This window comes from Poecile atricapillus, chromosome 1, assembly GCF_030490865.1.
Source record: "Poecile atricapillus isolate bPoeAtr1 chromosome 1, bPoeAtr1.hap1, whole genome shotgun sequence".
NCBI lineage: Eukaryota > Metazoa > Chordata > Aves > Passeriformes > Paridae > Poecile > Poecile atricapillus.
In genome coordinates, this window is record NC_081249.1 from 126,821,821 (window position 1) to 126,847,171 (window position 25,351).

General features: G+C 49.7%; 2 protein-coding genes across 12 annotated transcripts in view; both read right to left on the bottom strand.

The window, feature by feature from the left end:
• The window catches only part of MYRF (myelin regulatory factor), a 44,228-nt gene extending 40,177 nt beyond the window's left edge, over positions 1–4,051 (bottom strand). For all 6 annotated transcript variants that reach the window (XM_058860963.1, XM_058860940.1, XM_058860955.1 and 3 more), the window contains exon 1: positions 3,785–4,051. In XM_058860963.1, coding sequence (XP_058716946.1) covers positions 3,785–3,830 — 46 coding nt within the window. In that variant the 5' untranslated portion in view covers positions 3,831–4,051. The remainder of the gene's footprint in view (positions 1–3,784) is intronic.
• Positions 4,052–9,926: 5,875 nt separating this feature from the next.
• DAGLA (diacylglycerol lipase alpha) overlaps positions 9,927–25,351 on the bottom strand; it is a 57,659-nt gene continuing 42,234 nt past the window's right edge. For 5 of the 6 annotated variants that reach the window (XM_058846329.1, XM_058846304.1, XM_058846312.1 and 2 more), the window contains 8 exons: positions 25,148–25,228; positions 23,709–23,851; positions 22,401–22,469; positions 21,336–21,408; positions 20,342–20,538; positions 19,395–19,524; positions 18,803–18,984; positions 9,927–18,181 (listed from right to left, as the gene is read on the bottom strand). In XM_058846329.1, coding sequence (XP_058702312.1) covers positions 17,254–18,181; positions 18,803–18,984; positions 19,395–19,524; positions 20,342–20,538; positions 21,336–21,408; positions 22,401–22,469; positions 23,709–23,851; positions 25,148–25,228 — 1,803 coding nt within the window. In that variant the 3' untranslated portion in view covers positions 9,927–17,253. The remainder of the gene's footprint in view (positions 18,182–18,802; positions 18,985–19,394; positions 19,525–20,341; positions 20,539–21,335; positions 21,409–22,400; positions 22,470–23,708; positions 23,852–25,147; positions 25,229–25,351) is intronic. The other variant, XM_058846346.1, reaches the window with a different exon arrangement.

Sequence of the window (25,351 nt, forward strand, 5' to 3'; positions counted from 1 at the left end):
GGAGCAGGATGCCAGCCAAGGGTCAGACGCTGTCAACTCCCTCCTTTTCCTTTGAATCCAAACACAAACGCTCCAGGAACACTCCCAAACCCATGGAAATCTCCTTTCCCTCCCCTGCCAGAACCCACCCCGGCATCCCATGCTCCCTGCTCCAGGATTTTTGCCTGAGCTCTCCTCAGGCAGGATGGGCTTGGGCACCTCCAAACACATGGATCAACTGTGCTAACACAAACCACAGAGCTTGGGAAGATTCCTGAGTGGGAAGGGATGATCCATAAAGATCATCCAAGTCCAACTCCTGGCCCTGCACAGGACAATCCCAAAAATTCCACCATGTGCCTGAGGACAACAAGAATCTTCCTAACACAGGAGAAGCCCAGCTTGAGGACGCTCAATACGGAAAGCCAGGATTGCATTCCCCACACCTTCATCCCAGGAAAGCGTGAAATTATTCCCAATGCGTCTTTTCCCTCAGAGACTTTTTCCATCCCAAATACCAGAGCAAAGCCTGGGATCTTTCCCATCATTTTTCTGTTTCTCCATCTTCACATTCCTCAGATCTCACCCACAAAGAGCAGACAGCCATATTCCAGGAAAATAAGGATATCTGGGAAAACAAGATTACCCAGGGAAACAAGGATATCCATGGAAGTAAAAATACCCAGAAAAACAAGGATATCTAGGGATACAAGGATACCCAGAAAAACAAAGGGTACCCAGGAAAACAAAGACATCCATGGAAATAAATATATCCAGGAAAACAAGGATACCCAGGAAACAAAAATACACAAGGAAATAAGGATATCCAGGAAAACAAGGACACCCAGGGAAACAAGAATAGTCAGGGAAACAAGGAAATCCTGCCTGAGCAAACACCAAGGAAAATTTAGGAAAATCCAGGTCCATCACTCACAGCCGAGAAAACCGGAGGCACCAACCAGAGCTAAGATCTTGGGAGCTCTTGCTTCCCAAAATAAGCCTGGGTCTGCAGATGGAACCAACCAAATTCCAGGATTTGGAATGACCACAGGCACCGATTCTTCCCCAGTTCCACCAGCACAGCCCCCACTCCCAAACGTCTCCGTGAGGAGCCCAGTTAATCCTTGTCTGACACTGGGAAATACCAAGGGCTCAGGGATTCCTCTTAAATTTTCTGGGATTGCTTACAGCAGGCTCAGATCCTGGAAAAATCAGAGTCAAGCAAAAGAAAGAGAATTCCCAAATTATTCCAGGGTTCTCAGCCTGCAGGAAGAGATCTCTTCAGGGATGGGATGATACGTGAGAAGAAGAGAATATTTCACTCCAAGAGAAAAACAGTTTGGAAAATGATTTCCTTATGATGGGAATTCAGTGATAAATTTTAAAGGAGTGATGGGATAATTAATTTATTCCTGTAAATTATTAAATTCCAACAGTTCTATTGTTTACCACATCCAAAATCCATTAATTCCTCAGGAGGGCCAGATTCCAGAGTAAATCCAACTCCATGCCATGATTTAAGGCCCTGACCTTCACTCCCAAAAAAACAGAGGATCAGTTTGGCCTCAGAATTCCTCGGAGCACCACAATTAAACTGGGCACAAGAGGGAAAAACTGAGCAACAATTCCTGGTGGTAAAACTTCCTTCTCTTCCCTTCTCCTCCTCCAGCTCCGTGTCGGAACAGATGCTCTGGAATAACAGCGGGAAAGGGATTGAGCTGCCCAAACAAAGTTGTGCTCCATGGAATATTTGGCTCAGAGAGGTTTTAAGAAGGATTTTATAGCTGAGGGTAAGAAATATCCTTCAGGCACAGTTCCCTTGATCCTGGATTTTTACAGGGACAGGATGGTTTTGATTCAAGAGAGAAAGAAAGAAGGAGAAAGAGATAAAAAAAGGGAAAAAGGAGGAGAAAAAAGGGAAAAAGGAGAAGGAAAAAAGGAGAACAGGAAGAAAAAAGAAAGAAAAAAAGAAAATAGAGAGGAAGAATCCTAGAATGGCTGAGGTTGTCAGGGATCCCTTGGAGTCACCTAGCTCAAGCAGGATCGCACCCAGAAAGAACAGGAAAATAGTAAAAGAAAGAAATCTCCACATTATAATAAATACGCTCTGGGGAGAGGGAGAAATTCCATGCCTCCAACTGAAGAGACAGAGAACTGGTCCATAAACAACATTGGGATGCAGAGCCAGAGCTCTGCAGGACTCCCGGGAGGTGCTCAGCACCCTCAGGATGGGAAGTGGGAAAGGAGAATTTAAGAGTTTGGCCCAAGTGAAATCCTAAAACAAAAGGAAACCTCGGAAGACTGCAGAGAACATGGGCTGGGAGCAGCTGATAAGAGCCCTCATGGTGAGGCTTCCCATCCTCCCTAATCCTGGGGCTCCTGGGAATCTGGGATCATGGTCAGAACTAACAGGAGATGCTTCTTCCTTTGAAGAAGAGATGCCTTATGAGAGATCAGATGGATGCCAGGAGAGAGGGAAGCAGGGAGGAAGCAGCTTGAGCTTCCACTCGCTCCCAAGAGCATCTTCTGTTCCCACTTTCCAGGACAAATCCTTCTGCAAGACAAAGAATCCACAGAGACTATTGTCCCACCCCAACTGCCTCTGGGGGCTCACTGCACAATCTCACTGTTCCTAAGGGGCTGGATCATGGATCGGGATCCACCCCAGGACCTGTCGGGGCAATGGAGCCTCACCAGGATGGGCACGTTATTCCCTCAAGCAGCACATCCATGTGCCAGGGGCTCATCCCAAAGGACACAGCCCATGGCAACTAGACCTCGGCCTGGCAAGTGACCAAGGACCCCACTGGAAAACAAGGGAGGAAAACAAAGCAACGAGGAGGAAGGAGAAGGATCCCACCACTGTGAGGAAGAGTAGAACGTGCCAAGAAGGCCAGAGCAGGAAAGGGAACATGGAGCTGAGGCAGGAATAACAATGGGATCAGGCTCCCAACACATCCCAGTGCAGCCATGAGCAACCACATTCCATCCAACAGAGGCCAACTCCTCTTCCCAACCACTTTTCCACTCTGGTGGGAAGGAGAGCGATCCACAGCCATGCAATGTCCACAAGGATCCAGGTTCCAGAAAACATCTGGAATCCATAGGCCAGAGCCACTGCCATGAGCCTGCTCCTGCTCCAAGGATGGTGAGGGACATTCCAAGGTCCTTGTTGGGGTCGCAGTGGGAATCTAACGCATGGCACAACACAATTGCCAGGATATCCAGCTTGGCACCCACGGTGTGCACTGGAGGATGCACAGCTGCCCCTGGATTGTGCCCCAGGACAGGGATCTGTGCCATTCCAGAGCTGGACAAGGCTAGGATGGTACAGAACCAGACTGAGAGCTGGGATTGTTTGGCCTGGAGAAGGGAAAGCTCCAGGGATACCTTGGAGCCCCTTCCAGTGCCTGAAGGGACTCCAGGAGAGCTGGAGAGGGACTTTGGCAAAGGGCTTGGAGTGACAGGGCAAGGAGGAATTGCTTCCCACTGCCAGAGAACAGAGTTACACGGGATGTTGGGAAGGAATTCCTCCCCGTGAGGGTGCTGAGGCACCGGAATGGGTTTCCCAGAGAAACTGTGGCTTCCCCATCCTTGGAAGTGTCCGAGGCCAGGTCGGACGGTGCTGGGAGCCACCTGGGACAGTGGAAGGTGTCCCTGCCCACGACAGGGGGTGGCACTGGATGAGCTTTAAGCTCCCTTCCCACCCACCCCATTCCAAGGCGCGCGCCGTGCGCTGCCTTTGGGGATCCCGGGATCGGGCTGGGATCGAGCCGGGATCCCGGGATCGCGGTGCCCCCGTTACCTTCAAAGAAGCGCTGCAGAGCCTCCGTCTCGTCCACCACTTCCATGGCTGGGCCATGCACGGGCCGGCCCCGGCTCAGTCCGTGCGGCTGCAGGGAGGCATCGCCCCGGCCCGGGGGGCTCCGCCGCGACCCCCGAGCCCCGCCCGAGCCCCGCTCTCAGCGCCGGGCTCCCGGTGCCCGTGCCCAGCGCGCCCGCCCGATGCCCATCAGCGTCCGCCGAGCGCTGCCCCGGACTTGGGCTGCTGCGGCCGCTCCTCCCTCTCTCCCTGCTGCCCTCCCTCTTTCCCTGCTGCCCTCCCTCTTTCCCTGCTCCTTCCCTCTTTCCCGGCCCTTCCCCGCCCGCTGCTCCTCCTCCGCCCCGCAAAGGGGGTTCGGCAACGCCGCCGACTCCCGAGGTTGCCAAAAGTCACCCAAAGAACAGTGGTGAGGCACCAGGAGGGACCCTGCGAACTAAAAATCCGCTGGTGAAGCGCTAAAAAACAGTCACGAGGCACCAAAACACAGCTGCTAAAGCCCCAAAAATCTGTGCACAAAGCACCAAAAAAAACGAGCCATAAATCACCAGAAAGCAAAACAAAAAAAAAACAGGCACAAACTACCAAAACCTGTCCAGAAACCACCGCAAAACCAGCCAGAAAGCACTAAAATATGTGCACAAAGCACCAAAATCCCTCACAAAGCATCAAAATTTGTTCACGGGACACCAAAATCCCTCATAAAGCACCAAACCCTCCTCACAAAACATCAAGATCTGCCACAAAATCACAAGGTACCAAATATCAGCCAAAAGCTGCCAAAAATCCAGCCACCAACCACTGGCAGAAAAACAACAACAAAGCACCAAAATCCAGCCACCAAAGCACTAAGAAAAAAAAAAAAGCCCCAAGCCACCAAAAACCCAGCCACAAGCTACCCAAATCTGTCCAGAAACCATACAAACAAACACTACAGAGCACTAAACTATGGCCACAAGTCACCAAACATCACAAACTACCAAAATCCATCCAGAAACCACCAAAAAAACAGCTACAAAGCACCAAAATTTGTGCACAAAAAAATAAAGCACCAAAAACCCTCGCAAAGCACCAAACTCCCCTCCCAAAACACCAAGATCTGCCGCAAAGCAAAGTCACAAGGCACTAAAAAAAGCCACAAGACACCAAAATCTGTCCAGAAATTACTGAAAAACACCCACAAAGCACCAAAATCTGTCCCCAGTTACAAGGTGCCAAAAAAGAGCTATAAACCATCAAAAGTCCAACCAGAAATGACCAAAATCCATCCAGAAACTACAAAAACCCAACCACAAAGAACCAAAAAAACAGCCACAAAACACCAAACCCACCACAAATTACAAAAATGCAGCCACAAACCAACAAACCTGTTCATAAAACCAGCCCTGAGGCACAAAATCCAACCACAAACCACCAAAATCCTCCCCGAAATTCCAAAACCAGCCACAAATCAACAGAATCCGGTTTTTAAAAAAGACACAAATCACTGAAATCCAGGTACAAATTAAAAAACCAGTAAATCCCCAAAATCTAGCCTCACATTCCAGCCACAGACCACAAAAACAACTGCAAATCACCAAAATCCAGCTACAGATCACCCTAAAACAACCCCAAATCATCAAAATCCAACCTCAAATCACCAAAATCCAGCCCCAAATCATCAAATTCTAACCTCAAACACCAAATCCAGTCATAAATCATCAAAATCCAGTCACAAATCAGCCTCAACCAGCCCCAAATACCAAATCCAGCCCTAAATAATTAAAATCCAGCAGCAAACCACCAAAATCCAGTCCCAAATCACTAGAACCCAGCCCTAAATCCACCAAAAATTAACCCTCAAATCACCCTAATCCAGCCCCAAATCACCCTAAACCAGCTGCAAATCACGGAAATCCAACTGCAAATCACCCTAAATTAGCCCCAAGCACCAAATTCAGCCCTAAATCACCAAAATCCAGCCCAAATCACCCTAAACAGCCCCCAATACCAAATCCAGCTGTAAATCACCAAAATCCAGCCCCAAGCACCAAATTCAGCCCTAAATCATCCAAATCCAGCCCCAAATCCAGCCCCAAATCACCAAATCCAGCTCCAAACACCAAATCCAGCCCCAAATCCCACCCCAAAGCCCAACCCCTGCCCCCTCAGGGGAAGGCCCAGCTGTGGTTTGTTCACTCCAGATGTTCCCACAATCCCAAATAACGCCCGACTCCCCCTTCCCCCCCTGCCCCTCCCACCCCATAATGACTCCAATCAAATAAATAAGGGCTCGCTGGGAATAATGTCCATGAAGTTCCGAGTTCTCGGAGCGCCGGGGCCCTGCCAGCCCCAAACTGTGGGGCCTTTCTGCTGCGGGCCAGCCCGGGCACAATGAGGGATTGTCCAGCCCCACATCCCAATTGAGAAGGGCAGATTCTCCGGGATATATAAATATATTTATCCCGCTCCCACAGCTGTGCAGTGACCAATTCTTCTCCCGGGAGAGGAGGGGGATTGAGGATTGGGGACAGTAATGGGTCTATTATTTCGGGATGGAGAGAACGAGCCCTTTTTTCTCCTCTCTCTCCACATTAAGACAATTGTTATTCCCTGCTCCCCTTGTTGCTGCTCTCAGCCCCCCGTCTCGGGCACAAGATGTGTGGGAAGGAAGGGAAATTAAGGGAAAATGGATTTTTCCCAGGAAGCCAAGCACCAGCCCAACCCAAACCCTGTTAGATGTTGGTCCGTAATATTTTAATGAAATAAAGATTAAATCCAGAACTAAAAAACTAAAGTCAGAATTGGACTGGAAGATCCTTGGGGGTCTTTTCCAACTCAGGATATTGAATGCTAGAATGCATGATTCTGTCATTTAGAATCCTAGTATCCATGGAATCATATCCCATATTTTTACAGATTTACAAAATCATAATTTGATTTGTAGAATCTCATTCCATGATTCTGTGATTTAGAACCCCATAATCCTGGAATGATTTGCCTTGGGGGGGGGGAATTTAAAGCTCATCCATGGAATTATTCAGCTGGGAACAGCCCCAGGCCACGAGAACCTGCTTTACAATTCCAGAGCCTTGTCCCTGTGTCCCTAGCCCTGCAGGACACTGGGAAAATCCCAGCTGGGACTCACCTTCCTTGCAGAAAGATCCCAGCATCCAAAGGGCAGATTTCCACATTATTCTGGCTCAAATATCCAACATAATTGAATATTTGGGATATATTTTTTACTGAGAGCATCCATCTTCTTCTATCCCTGCCATTCCCATCCACTCCCAAAAATTCCCTTGTACTCAACTTTATTTGCACTAAAATCCTTCTTTTTATATGGCATGATGACTTTAACTTGGGATAACTCAAAGCATCAAGTTCATTCCTTAATTTCCTTCTCCACTGAAGGACAGGTTCCTAGAACTGATCTTGAGGGACAGGGATCATGGAATCCTGGAATGGTTTGGGTGGGAAGTGACCTTAAAGCCCATCCAGGTCCACCAGCACTTCCACAAGTTCCTGCCCGTGACAGCGTTGGAACACATAGCCAGGTTCAAGGAGGATCAGAAGATTTGGTGAAAGGATCCTGAGCCCGGATTCAGATCCCTCTGGATTGACCATGTTGGAGTTGCCCTGTGATTCCCCATCCTAAAGTGTAAAATCCTGTGGAACAACGCATCTACAATAAAAACAGGACTCTTCCCTCCTTTCCTTAGGGACAATGTCAACATTCCCACATTCCAGCCTCTCAGTGAAACAGCTCCCGAATGCCACACAGCCCCTACCAGACAGGAAAACCCCTTTGGGAGCGGCTCATTAAGGATTCAAATCCTCAAATTTGAGCCTCACCGAGTGGCTGCCATTCCCAGACCACCCTCCTCTGGACGTATCCATAGGAATCTTTGCTCCTTCCCATTTTTCCTCCTTCCCTGGTGCCTAAATCAAGGTGTGGATGATCCACATCCTTCTCACCTGAGTTTTCCTCCTGCCTCCCAATCCTGCTCAGCTCCCACTCCCCCAAGGAATGCTGCTCTTTCCCTTCCCAGACCTGATTAAAGGGAAAAGACCCACTGGAAAAACCCACTAAGGGATGGAGCCAAACCTCATCCATACAGGATGATCCAGCTCCCTTCCTGCACTGAGCTGGGAATGCAGCACTTCAGGGATGGACTTGTGTGATACCCAAAGGATCCTAGAGAGCTCTGAATCCCAAAAAATCAAAAGTATTGCTTTGATCCATAGAAAGTTGGTTCCAGTGGATCCAAATGCAGTCCCACATTGGTCTTCCTTTTTCTTGCCCTCCACATTTCCCACCTTTCTCCCCCTTCCCAATCCCCTCCAGGTCATGCTCCCTGCAAACCCTGCTTTCCCTATCCCCACGTGGCTCGCTGGGAGCACGAGCCAGGAAGGGCTGGAGGGATATTTCTTGGGATATTACACATGGAAGGTGTGGCCGGGGCTCCCTCCGGCACTGAATTTCAAAGTCCAGTTTCCAACAAAAGAATAATTCAGGAATTTCCCCCTCCCTTATCCCATCCCTCCCCACATCCCAACCTCCAGCTGAGATTCCCAGGAACGACTGGAAGGATTTGGAGTCTGTTTTAAACCTTTTTCCACCAGCTCTGAGCATGGACACCTCAGTGTCTGGAAGGGCACCGGAACCATTGATCCGGCTCACACAGGAGGCTCAGCCAAGCAGGGGTCAGGGATCCAGGGATATTCATTGGATAGAAGATCTATTTCTCCTGGTGGGACCAGGTCCCGAAGAAGCTGCTGTGTCACTGTTGGAGACGCTGAAGACTTGGAATCTCCTATTCACAAACCACCCCAAAATCCAGGTAAAAATTCCCCAAATCCCAGAATGGTTTGGGTGGGAAGGGACCTCAAAGCTCATTCCCTTCCATCCACTGCTATGGGCAGGGACACCTTCCACTATCCCAGATTGCTCCAAGCTTTTCCCAGCCTTGGACTTGACACCTCCAGGGATGAAGCAGCCCCAGCTTCTCTGGGAAATCCCTTCCTACCCCCAGGGAAGCTCATAGCCTGCTGGAGGCGGAAGCAGAGCTCCCTCCGTTATCTCCTCCTGGCAGGAGACCCTGCGGATCAATCCCTTCCAGGTTATCCATTAACTCCAAAGGGTTCATTCCCGAGACGGCGAGAACACCTCCATCGATTCATAAAGGAATAAAGGGCCGTCCTCAGGGAGGAACACATGTCCTGGGAGACCTCAACATCCTGGGAGACCTCTGGAGCTGGAAGCACAAGGACTCAAGCCAGGCCTGGAGCCAGGAAGTGTCACCCACGTGCTCCCAATGCGGACATCCAGGCTCCATGGAAAACCCCTGTTCACTCTACCGGGACAAACAAGGCCACAAGGGCTGGATGTGCTTTCCAAGGAAGTTCTGTGGTGGAAAGGATGAGTACAGATTGCTAGAAAATATAAGGAGACATTGCTGAGGAGGCAGGAAAATGCAAATGCTGCTGGAAGAGGCCAGGAATTACATCTGGACCATCACCCCCAGATCACCGTTTCCTTTCTTTTCCAAAGGAAATACAACCTGGAATCCTTGGAAAAACCCCAAGGTACTACTTGTGCCATGCTGGTTTCCATTGAATTAATTAACAATTAGATGCCAGCTTTAGTTAATTAAATATTTCCATTATTTTCCCTCCTTTTCTTTGCTTGCTGGGGAATACTTCAAAAATTTGGAAAATTGGGGGCTTTTTCTGTAGTTCTGAATTTTTTGTCAATGGATTGGAAACAACTTTTCTCAATAAGCTGGATTTTTTTTCCTAAGGTCACCAACACACCCAGCAGCCAGAGAATCTCCTTGGAAAACATGACTACATCCCAAAGGAAGGCTTTTAAGAGGTTTCATAGCAGCATCCCCCATTCCTGCTGTGTCCACATCCATATATTTTCATCCTTAAAAACTGAATTAAAGCAGCCTCTCCTAAACATGGATTATTCCGTGTTTATCCAAGGATAGCAGCCAGAGTTGGATGTTTTCCTTCCCCAGCAGAGGAAGGATTTCCAGAAGAGCCAATATCCTTTTATGAGGCTGATATAGCTCCGGGTAGGGACAAAAATCCCACAAAACCATCCCAAAACATCAGGCACTTCAACATTCCAGCACTTTTTATAGGCATTTTTATAGGAACTCAGTAGTTCAGCCACCTTTGAGCTCTTAATTCCCTGACAGTCCCTTCAGGAGCAGCCATAAAAACAATTCCACGCAGCCATTAATAGGATTACATACTTCCAGGCATTCCTTTTCTCCCTGGATTTCTCCTGGCTGGTCAGTGAGCTCCAGGACTTCTCCTGCCCTTATTCCCCAACCCTGTAAGCCATGAATGCAGCTTCTCCCTTTTCCAGAATATGAATTATGTGGAATTATTCAGCCGGGAACAGCTCTCAGGCAGTGAGATTCTGCTTTACAACTCCAGAGCTGTGTCCTGTGAGACACTGGGAAAATCCCAGTTTGGACTCACCCAGCCCACAGAAGGATCTCAGCACTTTCATATTCATCCAAAGGGGAGATCTCCACACTGTTCAGGCTGGAATATCCAATAGAGAGCACACATGCCACTCTTCTATCCCCATCATTCCCATCCACTCCCAAAAAATTCCCTGTTTGCACTAAAATCCTTCTTTTTATAGGACAGGTTGAATTTAACTTGGAATAACTCAAAGCATCCGGTTCCTTCCTTAATTTTCTTCTCCACAAAAGGAGAGATTCCTAGAACTCATCTCAAGGGAGAGGGATCTTTAAGGTCCCTTCCCACCCAAACCATTCCAGGGATGGGAGCCTGGAATGGTTTTGGTGGGAAGGAACCTTAAAGATCCAGTTCCATCCCTGCCATGGGCAGGGATACCTTCCTCTACTTCCAAGACAACTTCCAGCTTGCTCCAACCTGACCATGGGATGGCAAATCCACAACTTCTGGATGTTCCTCCAAGTGTTTTCCCACTCCAAAGGCTGAGATCCAGAGTAGAGAGCTGGAGAAGAAACAGCCAACCCGCAGTGATTCCCTGGATCCTTCCCAAGAGCCACACACCCAATTCCTGGTGTCCTTCCCACCTCTCCAACTCACTCACCGCCCTTTAAGGCAGAAACCCTCAGGCAACTCCCAACCATCCGTGTCCAAGACATCCTTGGGAACAGTCACATACTCCAGCCATGCTTCCAACATCCATTTTATACAGAGTGCCATAGAATATACAGAAAATTTATATACATCCATGTTTCTGGAATTAGGTTATAATTCATCCGGATCTTTCTTTACAGCGGGATTAGTTCAGATCTTTTGTACAGAGGTACAAAATAAGTCACATGGAGAATGAAGGGCACATGAGGAGTGCTTGAGTTTCCTTGGAATCTTCATGCTGGGGCAGCTCGGAGCAGGGATTCTGAGGGCAGCATTCCTGGGATGAGCACGGGGGACGCAGGATGCTGGGCTGTTTTCTCCCCCCAGTTGAATATCCAAGTGCTCCAAGCCCTGCCAGAAGCAGTGGGAGTGCCTCAGAGCTCTCTGGAAGGGCTGGTTCTCCCAAAAATGCCAAAGGCTTCAGCTCTAAGAAGGCAATTAGGATCCAGCAGGAAATTAATCCAGAGGTATCCTGCTCTGAGCTGCCCCAGCACGGGATGGGACACAGGTGACAGGCAGGAAGGGTTTTTCCAGTGAGGCAGAGCCAAAGGAAAGGGGCTCGTAGGGCACAACATTCCAGAAAGGGAGGCACAGCCCATTCCAAAATATCCCTGTGCCATTAGGAATTCCACTCAGAGCCAGGACAGGAGCTCAAGAGTGGACTTGTGGAGGAAAAGGTGGGAAGCTGGAGCTGCAGCCACCACCAAGTGCTGGGAACATCCCGGGAAAGGACCCAAAGGGTGTGGCAGTGTCCGAGGAAAAACCCCTGCCGGGATCCCTTTGCACACAAACTTCCCAAAATTGGATATCCCGGCAGGACAGGACCGTGCCACCCTTGCCTTCTGACTCTGAGCCATCAGAACTGCACAAAGCCCGGGACAGGAAGCAGGGAAGTGGAATCCAAAGAAAAAACAACGTCAAGGCTTGTTCCTGTTCTGCAAGGATTTTCAGGAATCAAGAGGTGAAGACGGGAGATGTTCATCTCATCCCACAGGGAAGGTGGGAAAGTCGGGACACAGAGCATGGTGTGACATGATGTCAGAGGGATTGGACACAACAAGGAAAGGGAAAAATTCCCAGGGGAGCTTACCTTTGGCAGGGGGCTGCTCCAGAGCCAGGAAAAAACGCAGTGTGGGTTGGAGGAAATCGCCTGCCTCAGGTCAAGATTTGCTTTTGGCACTTGGATACGACCTCAGGCAGCAGGGAAAAGTGGGAAGATGTGGGAAGTCCTGACTGAGGCAGAACGGGAGAGAGCTCGGGAGCAAGGCCATGCTTCCGTACTCCCAGAGAAGTGGGAAAGGAAGGTGGGAAATGTCTGATCCCAGAAATCTGGCACCTGAAGCCAGGGAGAACAAAGGCACAACAGGTATGAACTAAAAAAACATGGAAAAAACAATGGGAATGGAGACAGCAAAGCGCTCAGAGGCTGATGGTAATTCCCTATGACAAAGCAAGGAGTTGCCTTAATCCATGGATGTTTGGAATTTCCAGCCCTTAAGCAGCTCCTTGGAGCTGGAAGAAGGGGAAGGACATCAGTGACTGCTGATCCATCCCCCTTCTGATCCCTTCTCAATCCCTAACTCCCCTGTGGATCTGACTGGAGAGGACTCCCAGGCTGGATCCCTGCTTCCAGCTGCAATATTCCCTCCTCTCCTTCTTTCCCCAGCTGCCAAGGATGGGCAGTGTTTGCCTCCAGCAGGATCCATGCAGCATTGCTTCCTCCATGCAGGAGCCATGAGAGGGAGCTTTGGCACAAGAAATGAGGCTCTTCCCGAAATCCAGCAGGCTCTTCCCAAAAATCAGCACTGCACAGGCTCTGGGAACAAAGCAACGAGCCCAATTCCAGGCAGTGCTTTCCAACTGCTTCCTTCAGAGGAATTTCTCAGCAGAGCAATCCATGCAGAGGTGCTGCTGGAATTCCAACCTTCCCTTTCCTGCACCACCGTAATACTGCAAGCAAGGAATCACAGAATTCCAGAATCATTTGGAAGCTCCCACCTGCTGCCATGTGCAGGGACATCTTTCCCTACCTTAGGTTGTTCCAAGCCTTATCCAACCTGGCCTGAAATATTTCCAGGAATGGGGAATCCACACCTCCCTGGGCAACGTTTGGAAGTTCCTCAAAGGCTGCAGTTACAACCACTATCCCTAAACCCATAGGAATTAAATATTCCTGCTCCCATCCTGCAAAGCCAAAATGTCCTACTGCCAGGGGAAAGATATCCCAGAATGGATAAGGATAAACCCAGCATGGAGGGGAGCTCCAGCCCAGCAATTCCCAAGGCAAACACAGAAGGACTCTGCTGCCCATGGAAATTCAATGAAGATTCTTGGATACAGCCCCAAAACACAAATCCAATCAAACACACCCATTCCAGCAATAATTAATCCCACCTAATTCCCATTGCCAGGGGTAATCCTGATTATTCCTATGTCCCAATTTGTAAATGAAAGCTGTGTGGGCGATTCCATGGAAATAATATTATCAGCCTGCAGGAAAAGAGCAGCAAAAGCTGGGAAAACATCAAAGTGCATGGAGAATGTGCTAGATACAGATCCAGTATCCCCACGCTTGGAGCTTTTCCTCCTTCTTACATGCCTTTGGAAACACATTTCCCACTTCAATCCTGCTTGGGACCATCAACTATTCCTGGAATCTAACATCCTAAAAGAACAGAACTGGGAATCACTGGAATTCCATACCCACACCACCCTCTGCAGAGACCAAAATACCTCCTACAAATCCTGTTTGCTTTGGAAAAAAGTTCCTAAAAAGTTCCAAGAATCCCATTTAACTGCTTTGGAATAGTTTTCCCATGTGCTACTAAGGATGTGGAATGAACCATCAGCACCCTGAGAGAAGACAGGGATAAGGTGCCTCCTGAAATAGGTGAGAGGAATAGGGAGCAAAGAAAAGATGGATGTTTTACGAGGAAATGAATATCCCAATTGAAGAAGGCAGCCCTGAAGGAGAAGGAATAATGATAAATATTGGGAAAGCGCCAGTATATCCTCAGCACTGCAGGATCCTTCCCAAATTTTTGGCACTGCTGCAACGAAAGCAACAATAAAATCAATTTACTGGTGCAGAAGAGCCTCAGCTCCATTCCTCTGCCAAGAAACCCCTGGAATAGTTTGTGTTGGAAAGGACCTTTAAAGGTCACTCAGTCCAAGGAAGAAGGATCAGAATGGATTTTAAGGATGAGGCATGGAATGGGTGACCTGTTGGCCAGTCTGGGATCTGCGGTGTCAGGCGCTTCCAGCCTGTCAGGCACTGGCTGGAACATCCTGTTGGAATACCATGGGAATATCCGAAGATCTGAAGGCACAAAGCTGAAGAGGAAGATGCAGAAGCCAAGAGATTTGGAAAACTGGAGATGCTTCGTATTCCCAAAGACAGAGAGGGATGAGAAAGCAGGAAGTTTGTACAGTACAGATGAAGGAGGTAGCTGCAGCTTTAACATTTATTTCAGCATTCCAGGTGTGCTTTTCCAGGAGGAAATGGGAGATGAGCCTTTCCAAATGCCCAGATAGCAAAGAAGTGATGGGAATGGAGACATGGAATGCTGGGGATCAAGACACAGTGATTGGGATCAAGACACAGAGACATTTAAAGCAGAAATAATTCCAAGAACGTGGATTTCATTTGAGAGGACTGGGATCAGATCAGTTTGTCAGCAAAAACCAGGAATTATCCATGATGGGATACAATGAAAACCTTCGAGGGGCTCTTTTGTGCCTTTACTCCTTGACCTGTGGCAAGCCCAGCTCCTGGGAATTATGTATTTCCAGGCTTTTCCAAAGTCCAGTAATCACAGAGCTAAAAAATTGCAGCATTCCAGACTGCTTCCTGTCAGGGCAAGGGTAAGCCATTCCCATGGGATACAGTTCCAATGGCACAGAGAAGGAAGGAGTCACCCAAGGATTGAGTCTTCCAGGACACGGCAGAGGAACATCAGGGAAGGGACTTTCTAGTGCAACATTTGAGCCATGGAACGTCAGCAGGTTCCCACATTTTAGGAGGGAGATATCCCACTTTTCCTCACCTGGAGGCACCTCCCACCAGTAGTTCCATCTAATCCCAGGTATTCATGTCGCTCCCAGGGACAGAGATGATCCCTTTCCTTAGGATTTTAAAGTGCTTTGCAGATCCCAAGTTCTGCCTTAGTGCTAAGGGTTAATTCCTGCCAGGAGGAAGGGCAGGAATGAGCTCCTTATCCCGACTCCTGGGCCAGGAGGGGAGCTAGCCCGCTAGCCCCGGCCTCCCTGCCTCTCAGCTCCCCTTTTCCCCTCAAATCTTCCCAGATTTTTGTGCGTATTCCTGAAAAATCACCTCGGTAGTGTTTCCTGAGTGCAGGAATTCCTCCCTACCCTGTGCTGTGCCTGCTCCCTGCTCCTTTTTTTAAGGATCTACAAAAACAAGAAGAACTTCTGGTTGCTCAGAATAAAAGGATTTTTCCTTCTCCAAATCCCTCTGAATCTAGAGGGACTCCTCTAGATTCCCTGATTCCACTCAGGGAAAGGTCACCTTTGGAACCTTAAACCACAAGGATAATGTTTTCCTGGCCACTTGAAGCACTTCTGAAGGCTCTGAAACAGCTAAGGAGCAGGGGCTGGAGCATCCCACGTTGGATGGAGTGGGATATCAGCACTTGGACCCAGAATCCAGTGGAATTCCGTGCACCCAGGGTTATTTCCATCAATGCACACCGGCTATAAAGTGCTCCTCGATGGCATCGGATCCCACTGGCTCCCGGGAAGCACAGCTCTGACCCATCCTGGGGCTTCTGGAGTCCACATGGACAACAGGAAACCTGGGATTTGCCAGGAGCTGAGCTCCTGGAAAGCACAGCATCCTCCCACAATGGAAATAGCACTGCTAAGGAGGGGAAAAGGGAGCAACCACAGGATTCTAAGGAAGTTAAACCAGGAATTTCTTCTCCAGGGAGGGAAGATGAAGCTCCGGGGAGAGCCATCAGTAACTGCTGAGCTTTGAGGGGGAGTTGTGGCAATTCAAGGCCTTTTCCAGGTCCCAAGAATGTTTCATTTCCTAGGATAGGTAGTTTTCCTCCTGCTCCCATCATTGGAAAACCTGCCTGGAGAGGCGGAGCAGGCTCCTCTGGGCCCAGAGGCTCAGGTAGTTTTCCTAACAACTTGCTCAAGCTTTCCTACATGGAATTGTGCAGGTGGGGAGAGGGAAGGAGAGGGGGCAGGCAGTTACCCCCAAATCCAAGCCACCTGGGAAGCAGGGGGCTTGGAATTCTGCCTGCTCATCCTCTCTTCCCTCAGTCCCCAGAGGAAACAGCACAGGAAGGAGAGGATGACCATGGGTTTTCCTTCGGGAAAGCCTCCCTATTTCCTTAATAAATACCTTCCAACCAGCTCAGCAGCTCTGTAAACATACAAGAGATTGCAACACTGGGAAAAAGTCCATCTTTTCCCTGAATTCCCAAGGACAGAGGCTGGCACTGATCCGCGGATGCTGCATATGGGTGGTGTGAGGACCCCCAGGGATCCAGGAGAAACTCCCAGACTCCACAGGGGCCTGGAAAATAATGCTGGGTGCATTTTGCAGTTGATCCATCCATATCCATGCAGCTCTGAGATGAGAATCCTGGCAGTCCCGCAGGAATGCCGCCAGCTCGGAGGGGTCCAGGGAACCGAGGAGTGATGGGGGTGATATCCAGGAGAACTTTCTGCCAAAAGAGGGATGTGGCAGAGGGATTGGGCTCTTGGGAACAGCGTCCTTCCCTCTCAGGAGTGCTCAGGGGAGAGAAACCATGGTGCCAGCCCCATTCCTGCTGTGCCTGGCGGGAAGGGGAGACTGGATCTGCGGGGAATACAGCCCCAATGGCTTTAAAACAGGAGTGTCCTACAAAAGCAATCCCCATGGAAGTGTGCCGAATTGGATCTTGGGCCGGATCCATGGTAGTGCAACAGGGCCCAAAGTCTCAATCCGCTCATTTCCCAAACCACCAGCTCAGTCCCGAGGGGAGGGATCTGGCCCGGCCCCCTCCTGCTTCCATCTATCCAAGTATCTCACTCCCAAACTCAGCAGGTGCCCCAGGGCAAGGAATCTGCCTCTGGAATGAGACAGGCTGAGGTAGGGAACTTTAGTGCCTCAGACCCTCTCAGGCCCCGTGGGGCAAAGCTTCTCCCAGCTCCAAGCACAGGATTCCAGCACAATCCATCCTCCAGACACCACCACTGTGTCACCCCAGAAAGGATTTTTCCAGCTGTCTCCTCTGATCCCAACTGCCCGATGACAGCCTCCTCCATGGATTATCCCACTGGGATCATTCCACCCCTTTTCCCCTGCACTAAAGGGCTGAAATCATGAGATCGTCCTGCTTGGCAGGGCTGGTTACATGTCCGGAGGGGGTGGAAGTCCGGATTTTGTCCGTGGCCAGGCATTCCTGGCTGCTCACACCCGTGGGAGTGATATCCATGAGTTCTCCGGATGAACTAAGGGGGAAAGAAGGCGACACGGAGATTCCCGACGAAGGATCCGTCGAGCCCGCAAACAACCTCGGGGGCTTTGGGACTAAGTTAGGCTCGTACTGCGCCCTCAGCAGGATCTCCTGGTCGCTGACGGATTTGGGAATCTCCGCAAAGTCGCTGGAGCTGTCCGACACCATCATGCAGTAAATGTCCTGGAAGGAGCTGCTTTTGCTGTCCAGGTTGAAGAGGCTGTCGATGAACTCGGCGAATTCCAGTACCTGGGGACTGGGAACATCGGCCAGGCGGCCATTGTGGAGCGCCGGCTCTTCCCGAGGGGACGAGGACACGTGCTCCCCGTCGCTCCCGGTGCCCTCGGCGCTGCAGCGGCGCTGGGGGGTGGTGCCGCCGCTGTTGAGGACGTTTTCTGGGGGCTGCGTCTCCTGGGAATGCTTGGAGAGGCTGTCAGCAGCCAGCAGCTCTGTCCGGGAGCTGAGGGAAGGGTTTTCCTCAGGGATAACGGGGTCAATATAAAAGCAGTGCGTCTCGTCCTTCTCCATGACCGCATGGAGGCTGGGGGAGCCCCGGATGCTCCGGAAACCGGAGGAGCGCCGGGAATCGAAGCTGTAGATGGATTCGTTGTCCGAGAGGCTCTCCATGGTGGCCAGAGGAGCGCGGCGGTCCTGGAGCTCCACGGAGAGACGTTCCTTAGTGTCCAGGAGAAGCAGCTCCACGGGGTCCTTCTGCACGGGAGAAAGTGGCTTCGTCTCGTAGAATCCCTCCAGGCTGATTTCCGAATGGGATTTGCTCCTGCAATGGGAAACAGAGAACATGAGGCTGCAGAATCCCAGAACAGCCAGAGGATCCAAGGGTTCCTCACATAGTTCCTCCAACCAGAGGCATCCACAGCTCCAGGGAATCTCTTCTCACTCCGTCCTCCCAGCTGGAAATATTACAAATGGATTCTCCCTCTGCAAACTCCAGTTCTTGCTCTTTTTTCCTGGCTCACTAAATCCTGCCCTGCCCAGAGAGGCTGTGGACTATCCCTGATTCCTTCCAGGTTGGATGGGGCTTGGAGCAACCTGGGCTGGTGGAAGGTGTCCCTGGCCATGGCATTGGCTGGAACTGGGTGATCCTTAAATTCCTTCCAACCCAAACCAAATTTGGCTCCAAGTTTTACCTTGGGAAAACCCCATCTGTCTGGATAAAGAGAAAAAAGGAAGTTTCTTCCATACCTTTTCCTGACCTTGCTGCACTCAAATTCCTAAGCTACACACGGGATTTTTCCCCCCGACATTCTGTAAGAAATCCTGAAGCTTTAACTCCCACAAAGGCCGCCCATGGATCTGTCCCACTAATATGGATCACAATGCCCCAAGAGGAAGAGGACCCACACCTGGAGCCACTATTCCATGAAAAGTCTCTCCTTACTTGGTGCTGCTGTTCCTCCTGTCTGCTGGGATGGCTCCAGTTCCGATCTGCACGGAGGGGCAGCTGGGCAAGGGCTGGCTCTGGAATATCAGCTCCGGGGTGAGATCCACTTCTGTAGGACTCACCATCACTTTGGCTGCCGAAAGCAGAGCTGTTTTCCCCTTGTTGTAGTTCTCCAAGACCTGTCCAAGGAAAGCAGAGGAACAGCAGGGATTGACTGGAGGCTTTCAAACAGCTGGATTGGTCTCTTTCTTCCCAGAGCCTTCTGGAAGCACAGGGAGCTAGAGGATTAGATGGATAAAGCCTGACACATCCCTGGATGTCACCTGGGCTACAATTTAATGGCAGCTCCTGGAATGAACCATCACCACCGACCTCATGTTATTCTGACATTAAATTTGGAAAGAGGAGCATCTGGAATTTTGGGAATTCCATTCCCAGACCTCACCACACTCCACTCCAATACCCTGTGCAAGACTGACCCTTTCCTCCTCTTCTCCAAAATAAATGGCCTGGTGTATTTAACCAGCAGTATTCCAGGGCAAGGCCGGCCTTTCCCAGTGTTTTTTGGGATGGCAATTCCCTACCTTACCTTGTTGAGCCCTTCCATGACCACGTAGGGGAGGTGTTCATGCAGCATGGCTGGGGAGATGATCACCTCGTTGAAGGCCTTGTTGTCCCCCCAGATGGCAAAGTAGGTGGGATCCTCCTGCTCACAGCAGCTGGAAAAGGGGTCCAGACAATAGGGAAAATGGGATGGAAGAGCAGGGCAGTGTTTTGGCATGTGAAAACAGCAAGATGTAGACGGAGAAAAAGAGGAAAAACAGAAGGAGGAGCTGTTAAAATACATATTGCTCCAAAAATCCTGCATTATCCAACAGGGATGTGATTATCCAATCATCATTTAAAGAGGAAAAAGACTTTGGACAAGGGCCTGGAATAATGGGAAAAGGAGGAGCAGCTTTAAGCTGGAGGAGGGTTTAGGGTTTAGGTGGGATATTGTGAAAAAAATTCCCCCCATGAGGGTGCTGAGGCCCTGGCAAAGGTTGTCCAGAGAAGCTGTGGCTGCCCCATCCCTGGAAGTGTTCCAGGCCGGGTTGGATGGGCTTGGAGCAACCTGGGATAGTGGAAGATGTCCCTGCCCATGGCAGGGGGTGGAAAGGGGTGATCCTAAGTCCCTTCCAATCTGAACCATTCCAGTATTCCATGTGCTGGTTTAGATTAGATATTGGAAGAAACTCTTCCCTGTGAGGGTGGTGAGACTGGAAAATTGGGATGGATTTCCAAGGGAAGCTGTGGCTGCCCCATCCCTGGAAGTGTTCAAGTCCAGGCTGGACTGGGCTTGGAGCAACCTGGTGTGGTAGAAGGCATCCCTGCCCATGAATCTCCACAGTCCCTTCCAACCCAAACCATTCCACAACTCCACCAGCACAGGCACAACCACTGTCACCGTCAGACAGCGGGGAAGAAAAAACCCCTTTCTCCTTGTGTCAGGGAGAGTTTTCCATCAGGAATCCCGGCAGGAATTGCAAGACTCACCAGCACTGCTCGGCAGGGTGGTTGTGCACCACGTGGATGATGCGGCCAGGGGGGTACAGGGGGGTGCTGGCACTCAGGGCGATGGTCAGGTCACTGGGATGTGTCCAGAGCCGGTTGCTCGTCACCGAGTTCTCCTCTGGCTCCTCGGGGAGCTCGGATTTGGGAATGCACTTGGTAGCCCCCACAATGATCCTCCACTGCTCCCACAAAGAGACAGAGAGAGAGAGAGAGAGAGAGAGAGAGAGAGAGAGGAGGGAGGATTTGAGGAAAGAAAAGAAAAGCACAATTGCCTCATAAGACTTGAGAAGTTTAAAGAATTCCAGAGGCAGGATATTCCTTGTTTCTTTCACACAGAAGGGATTTGCCTAAGGAAGATCAGTGAAACACCAACAGAGGTGTCCAGGTAAAACACAGTGACACTGGGAATAAACAAGGAACAATACAAAGACAGGAAAACTGGGGAGCTGGAGACAGAGATGATCCAAGCGTTTCTGAAAGTTGATTTTCCTTTCCCAGTTATATACCTTCTCCAGGTAAATTCCATCACGTATTATCCCTAAAAATCTTTGTATTTTATGGTTTTTTCCATCTTGGTACACTGGAGAGGGACAACTTCCCACATTTCCAATCTCCAAGAAATGAGCATACCATTTATCCTGGAACACCATCACCCCAGTGTTCCAACAAGCACAGTAGCTGCTGTACTTCCAGCCTGTTCCCAGTTTTAACTGGCCAGGAAAAGCCACATTTGGAATACAGACTTTAAAAGAGGCTCAGACAGAAAATTCCCTGCTTGGTTATTTGGGATCTGTGATGGTGAAGTTTCAGCAAGTGAGCTGGAATGATCTCACTGAGCTCTCCAGCTCTTTCCATCATTCCTCTGGTTCTCTAAATAATGATCCTGAGGAAACCTGGAGGAAACCCACCCTTCCTGTCACTAAAATTTCCTATCCCTGCTCAGAGATGTCTCCAGGTGTTGGCTCTTCCCTCTTACCTTTGGTTTGGTGCTTCTTTGGAGAACATCCAGAAGCTGCCGGCGAAATCCCTCCAGCTGAGAGAGCCCGATCCTGGAAGAAAGGAAGATGTGATCATGGAAAAGAGGAAGGTGTTACTCTGGAAAAGAAGGTGTGGTTATGGAAAAAAGGAAGACATGATTCTGGAAGAGATGGAGATGTGATTCTGAAGAAGTGAGTCTGGAAAAGAAGAAAATCATGGATTATGTAAGAGGGGGAAATGTGTTCACAACACCTGGGCAGGGAACAGGTCGAGGATACAGAGCACGGAAAAACAAGGCATTGTATTTAAAAGGACACAAAATGGAGCAGATGGTTGCAGAGGTGGGATGTGGCATCACCCAGGAGCAGGAGCCAGGAGTGAGAGGCCCCAGGGAATCACCGGGACAATAACCAGGGTAAGATCAGTGAACAGGGAAGGAGGGAGGTGACGACAGAAGATGGCACAGAACAGGTGAGTTGGAAAAGTGTTCTGGAGCTGAATGACACCACTGAGCAGATGACAGGATGGACAGGATCATGGCATCCAGGTAAATCCCAGGTTGCCTGGCTCCTGCTCCAAATCTCTGCTCAGCAGAACGTATCCCCGGAGATGAGGAAGGTGAGGAATGGCAAGGCACAAGGAATGAACTGGTTTGGAGATGAGGTGATGGAACAGGGATTTTGGGACAAACTGGTCCCAAATCAGTCCCCAAATCAGGTCCCTAAATCAGGTGGCAGCACATCCAGGACACAGCCAAGATAACACAGGAAACCAGAAAGGTGGCACACCTGATATTCCAGGTACCACAAGGAAGGATTCCAGAGGTAGGACATTCCCCCTTTTCTTTCACACAGGAGGGATGTGCACATAAAAAAAACCCAACAGAGGTGTCCAGGAAAAACACAGTGAATCAGGATGATAAACAGGGAACAATACAAGGACAGGAAAATGAGGAAGCTGGAGACAGAGATGATCCAAGTGTTTCAGACAGGAAACACTTCAGACAGGATTTGGGACAGAACAGCAGAGATTCGTCAAGAAATTCAGACACTTCTCCACTTGCCTGGGCACCAGATCTTTGCCAAGCACTACTGCAGTCACAAACTCCTTGGAATACTCCATGGCATCCTCACTGGAAGAGAAACAGGAGCAAGAAGAAGCAAACAGTGTTTCATTCCCAGTTCGGTGGCAGGGAAACCAGGGGCACAAACCCAAATGCAAACTGCTCCAGGCTTTGGGGATTTGCGCCTTGTGGAAAAAGAGCCTGATCTCCACATCCCATGGCCCAACCATTCCCCTGCACATGACTCTGGATAGAGCTGGGAAAGGAAATGCTTGAACTCAATGCCTCGGTCATTTTCTAATTGCTTGGGAATGGCGGGACGGCCAAGGAAGAAGATATTCTGTGTTCCTGAGGCTACAGTGTAGGATGACATACCCCAATATCTGGGAGAATTCGGATGGCAAATTTCTGCAGCAACCTGACTTCCAAGACAAGAAGAAAGAAATCAAGATTCCCACTCTGAGTTTCCTGGAGATATTCCCAACCAGTTACCATGGGCAGAGGCTGCCTCACTGACCTAGGGATGATCCTGGGCATGACACAAGTCAGGAGCTACCGAGGGATCCAGGAGTGGAAGTTTGGAGCAGAAGGTTGTACAACTCTCCTGAAATATCTTCCTCTGCAGCTTTGTGGCTGCAGAAGACATGGGAATACTACAAGGAACGCCAGCATCCAGATCCAGCAGCAGGATGGGTTAAAACCCTTGGCTGCTCCTGGAATATGACGTAGGAACTACCATGAGAAGCTTCTCACGATCCATAGCTGATTCCAAGGATCCCCATGCTGCCTGTCACAACTAGGAAGGCCTTCCCTCACCTCCCAGCAATCCAATGGGATGTTTTGTTTGGGAATGACATGACCAGAAGGTCTGTGGCCATTTATAATGGGAGGGATTCACAATTAATCTCTCCCTGGTTTTGCCCCATGGCCAAGGGAGAGAAACCAGAACCATCCCTGTGACCCAGTTTTAGGTTGCAGAATGACAGAAATCACATCCCAACTCCAGTTTCTTTGGAAAAGGAGTCCAAGCAACAGGATCAGCTGCTGCAGACACCTGCATTTGGTCAAGTAGCTCCTTTATTAGTGGGACTGGGCACAGAGTAAGGAAATTGAACCTATTTTCCATTAAAATTAGAGCCATGGATAATTCAGTTATAAACCAGAATATTTGGGAAAGCAGCCATCTGCCATCCTAACTTGAATTCCAAACTATATCCCAGAGGGAACACTCAGCTTCTCCAGGCTGCCTGTCCATTTCACTGCTCCCTAGAGCCCCACAAGCAGGATCCAATGTATCCCAACACCTACCTGAGCAGCCCACCTGGGGGGGAATAGGCAAAGCATTTCAGGGATGGGTACTGGGGACGCAGCAGGAAGGACAGGATGGCAGCTGTGCCAGCTCCAAGGGAATGCCCAACCACAATCAGGCCATAGTGTTTTGTTCCTCTTCCCTAAAAAACATCGAAGCAACAAGGAATCCAGGTCAGGTTGGCAATTAAATTGAATGTATCCCCCAAATCTCTCTCCCCAGTTTTGGAGTCTGTTTCTATACATGAGCACTCCAGATTCCAGCTGAATGGCTCTCCTTGCTTGCTCTGAATCATGGAATCATCACGGAATCCTGGAATGGTTTAGGTTGGAAAGGAAGGGAGAGATCATTCCATTCCACCCCTGCCATGGGCAGGGACACCTTTCACTAGCCCAGGTTGCTCCAAGCCCCATCCAGCCCATGCTGGAACACTTCAAGGGACGGGGCAGACACAGCTTTTCTGGGAAACCTGTGCCACGGCCTCACTGGAGGCTGGAATTCATTCACTTCTGGAATTCTGCATTTGGCCTACTGGGACTTCCCTGAAAGAAAGAAAGAAGATGGGAAGAAAAAGGAAAGGCACACCAGCTGTTTCAATTATTTAGGATTTGATGGGAGCCTTTTGCCCCTCCTGATAACACCCAAGCCCACACAGTGTCTCTACACCTCACTGGATACTTTTCTCTGGAATACCTGTCCTTGGCAGCTGTCAGAAACAAGGTCCTCAGCTAGTGGGACGTGAGATGGAACTTATGGACCCAAAGCCAGGAAAAATTCCTCCTGAGTAACAGGAACAACTCCCATTTTCCCTTTCTAGGCAGAGAGGAATGAAGCTCCATCCCAAAATGCTGCATGCTGGTTTATCTCTCCCTCCATCCACCAAATATCCCAAGGCAGCACTTCAACAACTATTCCCATCATACAAACCAAGGTAAGCTGCTTCCCAACATCTCCCTTGAGTCCTGTGACATCTCCCTGCCACCAGGAATGTGCCCACAGGGAGAGTCAGCATGGCATTCCACTGAAAATCTCCATAGAAATGGGATTTTAGTTCCTGCTGATTTAGTTTTAATGCTCCCTGTCCTTCATTGCCACCACGTGGGATTTTTTGCCTCAGGAAAAGGAAAATAATCAGGAGCTCTGCAGTATTGGTGCTTCCAAAATAAAATAGCCTTGCAGGAAGTCTGGATGGGGCTTGGAGAGACCTGATCTTGTGGAATGTTCTCTGCCTGTGGCAGGGGGTGGAATAGGATGCAATTCAAGGTCCCTTCCAACCCAAACCATTCCACGAATGAGTAACTAGCTGGAAATCCAGAGGGACAGGAATTAAAGGAAGAGTTGAGAAATGAATGCAACAGACTCAGGGACACAGAGATTCCCTTAAAACCCAGTTTTCTATGGAAATCTCATCCTCTGTTCAGAGACAACTCGTACTCACCAAATCTCGTCCAAAAGCTTGGGACAGCACCATCTCCTGCTCCAACTTCTTCTTGATGTACTCAGCAGACAACACCATTCCCTGTGGGAAGTGGGAAGACACAGCAGGATGTAAATGGGATCTCAACATCCAGCAGCCAGAAGGTGAGGAAGTTCTGGAATGACCCTCAGCATGGACGAGGAGGGAGGGAAAACTGATTCTCCT